Source organism: Boleophthalmus pectinirostris, unplaced genomic scaffold (assembly GCF_026225935.1).
Source record: "Boleophthalmus pectinirostris isolate CB_2022bp ecotype Guang Dong unplaced genomic scaffold, ASM2622593v1 HiC_scaffold_5, whole genome shotgun sequence".
Lineage (NCBI taxonomy): Eukaryota > Metazoa > Chordata > Actinopteri > Gobiiformes > Gobiidae > Boleophthalmus > Boleophthalmus pectinirostris.
Window position 1 is genome coordinate 28,700,640 of NW_026571404.1, and position 7,899 is coordinate 28,708,538.

General features: G+C 40.3%; 1 protein-coding gene across 1 annotated transcript; it reads right to left on the reverse strand.

Moving 5' to 3' along the window:
• Positions 1 to 406: 406 nt before the first annotated feature.
• On the reverse strand, positions 407 to 7,460 carry ptena (phosphatase and tensin homolog A; the record flags this gene model as incomplete). The annotated part of the gene is made up of 6 exons (XM_055162447.1): positions 407 to 1,447; positions 1,905 to 2,237; positions 3,324 to 3,490; positions 3,835 to 3,903; positions 5,916 to 6,057; positions 7,179 to 7,460. Coding segments are annotated over 6 exons (1,179 nt in total), but the record flags the coding sequence as incomplete, so codon positions are not given.
• Positions 7,461 to 7,899: the final 439 nt, after the last annotated feature.

Below are 7,899 nucleotides of genomic sequence, written 5' to 3' on the forward strand. Positions count from 1 at the left end.
TTTTCGAGTTTTAATTTAATTCAGTGAATATGGGCAATTCCAAGTATCCAAATGATTCTAGTAAAGATGTATGAAGTTTAAAAACAGTGGAGCACCTCTTGTATCACCACATGACATTTCAAATTGGAACAGAGTGTTTTCTGTTTCAGAGAAGAACTCCGCCTAACTATGCATGTTTTTGATGGGGAAACAACATAACAGATCATAAAACAGAGTAATATGGGCCCTTTAAAATAGCAGTAATGCCGTCACGATCTGGACAGAGTACGTGTAGTGGTTTGATTTGATGGCAACAGCAGATTTTAAGTTTCTTGTTGGTTTTCCTCCAGTGTGAGGCGTGAAGATTACATAAGACATGAGTCAAAGCACTGGGGAACCCCACGCACAAGACACATCCAAGCTGCTGTTTAAGAAAAGACAACTTTGCATACATTTATTAGGATGGACGCCAATTCCAGTACATGCAAATCACCAGTCCTTTAAATGTAGTGTTGACATTATTGCAAACACTTGTCTCCCTGCTGTTTTGTGTATTATATTTTTATTATTTTATGATAAAAAAACATTGACAATTACATGGGTAGCCTGCATAATTTAAACACAGTGGGGATAGGAATGGCAATGCTTTAGACATCATCACAGCCTCTTCATAACCCCGCCCACCCCCAACCCACTGCCCGCATGCAGTTTGCACTGCACAAAGGCCAAAAGTCACGTGAGACAGCCTGCAAAGAGCACAAGAAGCATTCACAGTAAAGGAGGAGGATGGAGGGCGGAGAGTAAAAGAGGAGGAGAGAGGGAGGGAGGAGAGAGGAGTGAAACAAAGTGACTTGCAGCACTGGCCTTGGTTTAGACAGGAGAAGGAGCAGCATAGTCCTAGTACATCATTACAACTTCTCCCAGACTTCAACTCCCGTCTCCTGATTGTGGTAATCTTTCCATTGTCTTTGACACAAAAGTTTGTTTATATATGCATGTATATATGTATATACATATGTGTATGTATATATATATAAACACATTTAAGCTACAGCACCTTTTCCATGGGGCAACAGTGTCAATACCTCGCACATGGTACATGGCCGTGCCAAAGAAAAAAAGGAAAATAAAAAATATATTGGTCGAGATATTTCTCTTTTTTCCCTAAAGTTGGCATTTGACATGATGATATTCTATTGCCGTCTGGGGGAGGGAAGAGTTTATATTCAAGTTTTCTCCTTTTTTCGGTGGATCATTTCTTCTTCCTGTTGTGTAAAAGAATTCACACTTTGGTTATCTGTGTGTGGTGCTCTTCATCAAAAGGTTCATTTTCCGGATCAGAGTCAGTGGTGTCAGAGTATCTGTAATGGTCTGGCTCATTGTCGCTAACGTCCGGGGTGACTGATGTCGAAGTGCTCGCCTCCGAATTCGTGGGCTCCTCCACAGTTTTTGTAAAGTACAACTTCACCTGAAAGTCAAAGACACACAAGAATGAGCTGGAGCGTTCATACACATCAGACAGTATTTAGATAACAGTCACAGAATCTGTCAGAATATCAGTGCACTCAAACCCACTGTAGCATTACCAGAGTGCAATATATGGTGACTACTACACTCACTATCAGCAGTCAGACGTACATGCTATACACATGCAAAGTGCAGTTAGGACTTGTTTCCAGAAAATCCAAACATCACTGGCTGTGCTTTATATGAATCATGACACTAAAAAATGTATGTGCCAGTGAACAGTTTATAGCATCATTAGAGGTGGCTTTTTTACATATTTTCTTTGCTTCTTTGTAGTCAGGAAACATAAAGGTCCAGTTAGATGTCTTTGTTTACAACGTGTGTACGTATGAAAACAGTGACATGGTCCACATTTTCAGAAGCAGAATTTAATGCTGTGATGTGAAAGCGGCGCATACCTTGAAGTTTGGAGAGAAGTAGCGGTTAGCTTTATCCTTGTTTGCCTTGTCCAGGTCGTTCTTGGTTAGCGTCAGGATGAGGTAGTCCCGGTCCCTGTCGCGCTCCTTCTCCCTCTCTTTGTCCCTGTCCTTGTCTTTGTCCCTGTCCCAGACACGCTCCTTGTCTCCGTCTCTGGTGCTGTCTCTGCGCTCGGCGTTGCTTGGTGGGCCCGGTGGAGGCTGTTGCTGCTGACAGTCCATGTCGCTCACCACCGTCCCGTTCTCCTCGCGCTTCTTCTCCTCATCTGGACCCGGGATGAAGAACGTGTTCACCCAGAAGTGGAACATTTTGTCCTGGAGGAAAACAGGAGAGGGTCAAGGCATGGGTCATTTGGAAATATTTTTAGAGTTACAAAAATAGCAAATAAAAAATAAATAAATACAGATTACAACAAATACAAATAGCAAGCATATGTACTAGTGTATAGGTTGCATTCATGTTGTTTCAGATGTAGGGCAGGGGTCTGTATATCTCCTGGAAGATTTTTAAATAAATATTCAAACTTATCATCCACAAAGGTTGCACCTTATTAGTTGATGATTTGCCATATTGATCTTGTGGTTTAAAATTCCAAAAAATGACTAGAAACCCTAGACAATGCTATACAGTTTAGTAGCAAAAAATGTGTTTTTAGTGTTTAGTTCCACTTTAAACTAGACAAAAAAACTTGTCCTGGGGGATTGAATACTTACGAGCACCACTTTCAGAATGAAAGTACTGACAAAGGAAATGCTGAACTTTGTGGCAGTTTTAGTTTCATGTGTATATGTCAGTATTTAGAGATGTGACCCACAAACCAAAACCAGACAAATCTGAAATTAAACAGCAAATTCTACCTTAGACCTGTCCTCCAGCTCAAATTGAAAATATATTTTAGAATGTTGTGATATAAAATTAACACAATATGTTGATACAACACAACACTTTGATATTCCAGTTACCATTAATGAAGTCAATACCATAGACTGTACATATAAATGGACATAGCTAATCTGCCAGCCGCAGCATTACAAATAGGAAGTGTTCACGAGGGCGCTTATGGCTCCACTGACTTTGGCTCCAATTGACTTTACATTAAAAAATTGTCACTCCTCTCTCTCCAACTGCTGCAATGAGCCATATAACAACTCGCTTTACATGATCCCACTCTTTTTATTTTGCCATTTTGTCGATAGATCAATTTCTATTCTATTCTAATATGGAACTCGGCCCAGATTTGCCCCTATAACTGCTAGCATCGTGAGCTTCATCTGACTGGAGCTGAACGCTATGGGTGACATCACACTCCCTTAATCCACTTCTTTATACATTCTATGGTCACTCCCCCCATAACTATAAACTATCCCATCTCCAGACCGTAGTGGTCAGACCGCACTCACCTTCTTCATCATCTTATTCTGTTTATGGAAGAACTCCACTTTGATGTCTCCGCAGACGGGCAGCGGCTGAGGGAACTCAAAGTACATGTGCTTGTCCTCGCGCCGCGTGTGAGCAGGGTTTGACGTGTGGATCTTCACCTTCAGCTGGTACACCACGAACTGGGGGTCTGTGCATGCACAGGGGAGTAAGCAAAGGGGCATTACTATGGTTACACCCACCCACCTACCTCCACTTTGAATGGAGAGGCAAAAGGTCAACAACATAGGATTAATATTAGGAGCAGAAAGAAGAAAAAAAGTTAAAAGAGCACAAAATGACCCAGAACCAGAGACATTGGACCCTATTCTTTTGTTTGTAAACTGAAGGAGGAGGGTGTGGGGAGAAGCTCATCTGCGCGTTAGCTAGTACCTGCGCCGCCTCCTGACCTGCTGGATCTCTGGGGCCACACACACACACAAAAAAAGCAAATACTTGAAATATTCAAAATGGAGGAAAAGGCTCTTTATTTACCCCAGTGCCAATTCCCTTTCTTGAAGCCCTGAGGGGTCGGCTCGCTCCTGTTTTTTACGGTACTGTCCCCTTTGAGAAAGAGAAGGAGGTTATCACAATGGCCGAGCGGGAGGGAGGGGGAGGGGCCTGGTGAGAGGGGGGCCGGACAGTACAGCGAATACACACATACGCGCACACACAAAGTACGCCATACATTCATAAAAGGGGAAGGAAGAGAAGGCAGAAGTTGACGACGCTAATCTTTGACTTTTTAACCAGACTGAATTGTACTGTTATAATTATTGCCATTACAGTGTGTATAGTGTGTGAAAAAAAGTCAAACTTGGAATAGGGCCTTGTTTTTAGTGAAAAGTGAAGGAGAGAGATCGATATAGTAAAAAGCTGCTGAGTACAGTGGAGTGTTACAGACTGAAGAAGCCACAAGAATATAGAGAGGAGCAGGCACTTTTTTGTGACAGTTCAGAGACAGGAGAGCACAGCAGCCAGGGCCAAGGAAAGCTGCTTCACTGCAAGCTAACAAATGAGACATCCACCTGCTAACACAAGGCAAGCCAAGATTTACATAGAGAGGAGCTCATTTGAAAGCTGCTGGTGGATGTGATGACTCATTTGGTGTGGCAGGTTTCATGAGAATACAGAGCACAGGTGGAGGAATGTAATGCGTTTTGTTATTGATAGAAAACAGCAAGTCTTGCCTCACAACATCATGTCAGTCTGCCCCAGGGCAGCTGTGGCTACAATAGTAGCTTACCACCACCGAGTGTGGAATGAATGAATAATGCTCTGTAAAGTGGTCTTTGAGTGTCCAGAAAGGCTCTATATAACTGATCATTATCATTATTAAAATGTGTCATATTGTAGCTTTACTGCATTATACTTCTGAACTAGCTTTTACCTTGTGCTACAGTATTTTCAGTTCAATCTCCATGCAACTCATCAATTTCCAATTTTATTTTATTATTCTGTGCAACAAGAACTAGATCTTATCCCAAATACATTGGGCCTTAGGCAGAGTGTACAGCCAGTTACATCCATTCACCCAGACTAGAGGTTTGAAAGATATTGAATTGTCAATGCAAAATACGAATGACAAGTATATTCTAATTCAAAAAGTGCAGATTGTTGAAAAAAAACATTTATAAAGTGATAATTCTGCACTTCTGTGGGTAATTTTACAGTCATTTCACATTTGACTGATACTTAGATCCAAACTAATACTTTTAAAGACAAGTTTAAAAAAAAAATCTGTGGGACTGACACAATACAGTCTAAATATTGTGAAGTTCAAAAACAAGTATTCATATTTATTTTGGTCAATATAAACCTTCCCTAACCCAGACAGTCAAACTCTACAGATGCCAATTGGAATCAATTCATACACTCATCAAAACCTCTTTCTTTATCTCTGCAGATCCAACCTATCAACTTAATTAGCAACAGAGGACATAACCACTGCACAAGGTGGTTCTTAAAGGGCCCATATTACAATATTTTCTGATCTATATTATGTTTCCTCATTAACAAATACCTGGAGTGTTTTGTTTCAAGCACACATGTGTAACCCACAAACTCTAGATATTTAGGCTATATAGGTTTATCTCAATGTCATATGGTGATACAGTAAGTGCTCTACTGCATTTTTAAACTCCATACACCTTCACTAGAATCATTTGAGTGATTTCAACCCTGGAATTGTCCATCTCCACTGAACTAAAGTTCAGTTAAAAAGGTAGCTGCTAACTTTGACCTCACAAGGTGGAACACAACATTTTGACTAAAAAAAAGGATTACGCAAACGTGTGATTGAAAAAAAAACACCACTCCAGTATATTTGTAATAAGGTAACAGCATTCTAACATGGCTTGAAGCTCAGAAGAGTAAATTTTTTGTAATATAGGACCTTTAAATCAGACAAATTATCAACAGAAGACAAAACTAATGCGCAGGGTGATTCTTTATGGACTACACTAAGCTTAAAGTATTAGTTGTGACCTGTGGTGTACCTGAGTACTTGTGCATGTGCCCTGTGCATGTGTGCATATATGTGTGTGTGCGCGCATGCATAGAGGATCATGACTCACTGCAGGTGCCCCCGCTGAACATGGGGAGAGTCTCAAACACCATTTTGTGGAAGAGCAGGGCCACCGGTTTGTACTCCAGCTGGTTCTTCAGTAGGTAGTTGTAGTAGTGAACGTAGCGCCGTTGGCTGGGGATTGTTACTCCCTGAAACACACACAAATTACAGTTAAAGAAGTGATAGTTATATTTTACCAGCTGTGTGTGGCTGGATTTTTGATTTAAACATGGCAATTTCTTTTTTTGGGTTCAGTTGGTGTAAAAAATATCATTCTATTCTGTGATCAGTTCATCTAATTTTCCTCTGTTATAAAACTACCCCACACAGGCATTGATAATATTCATATCCTAAATAGAAACATCACAAAGATCCAATATCTTGGTACAAATCCATACTAGCTCTAGTATCGAAACCAGATACCTGATTTGAGCAGTATAGAGGGAAAAAAAAATATCGACCACTGGGACATTTCCCAGTAAGTGAGAATGAGTGATAGCAGAACTTGTATAAGGCTAGTATAAAGTATAAAAAGATTGGTATCGAAATCTGTATCTCATATCAATATTGAGTTTTAATTCTAATCCTGATGTGTTCAATTTTAATCTACAAAACAAAAAATGGCTTCCACCCAAAAGAGCAGCACAACCAACAGCTCTGTGATAATAAAATAAATAAAGTCAAGAAGACCAAAATTCAACACCACTATACAACACTACACAAACCAAACAAATGCCTGCATGTAACAGTGATTTGTAGTTTTGGTAAAACAGACCTAGTAGCGAGGGCTAAGCCAAGTTTAAACTAGTTCTACAGCAAAACCAAATCAGAATTCATCTTGGGCTGAACCAAGAATCATCCAGGTGTGAAACAACTAAACCTTAACCAGGGCTAACCAGAGCACAAACTTCAGGGGAAAAAAAAAAAAAAGTGAACAACATTTACAACACAAGATACAACATAGAAATAATTAGGGCTGCAAGATTAATCACAATTGAACATTAATTAGCAAATCGAAATTTCCACCACATTGTGCAAAAAAAAAAAGAAAAAAGCTCTACACAAACACAGAACAGAAAAATATATATATTAGTATATATAATATTTGTCAGAAGAAACACAGCTAGATATCCTCCCTCCCACTCTTCACTTTAGTCCTCTTTGTGTGCGAATTGTGCTATACTAATAATATATTATAATAGGCATGACAGGTTTGTTATGTGTGAGCTACTGTGTCCAAATAATAGTAATATCCAATACAAGTGCCCACCTTCTTGTCCCTTGTCCTGACTTCCCCGTAGAAGTCGAGAGCTTCCTGGGCCTCGACGAACTTGCCACGATGGAGAAGGTAGGCGCAGATCATGACCCCCGTGCGACCTTTGCCTGCCTTACAGTGGATGGCCGCCACGTGATTGTCGTCTTCACTGAGCCACTGGTCCAGATCTTCACAGAACGGCTTGATTAGCTCCAACTGGGGAGGGTTGTGGTCTTCAAACGGGTACTGTGCAACTGTTGAGGGGGAGAAGGATGTGGAAGGGGCAGAGATAGCGAGAGAGGCGGATTAGAAGAAATTAGAAATCATCATTGACTGATCAAGTATCTAGGGCTGTAGTCGAATAAACACATGTCCTGCAGACAGATTAGTTGACTATAAAGGGGGTGTGGCAAAGGCTCTCAAAATTATTAAATCTCTGCAAAAACAACTTTACTCAGAAAAAAGTACCCAGAAATAATGTTATAAAATATAAAAACAGATTTAACTTGAGAATCATGAGTTGAAGCAGTCTCTTTACATCCAAAAAAAAGATTTTCAACCAACTCAATAACTCACCAACTTCTCACTTCTGCTTTTTCTGCCATATAAATCCTTAAAGATGCATTGTGTAAATTTTTGGTGGAGAGTCCGTCAAATGCTTTTCTCCATGGAGATGTTATTCCACCTTTCTATCTTCACGCAGACCAAAACAGTTACAGGTCAGATCTGTGGTGAG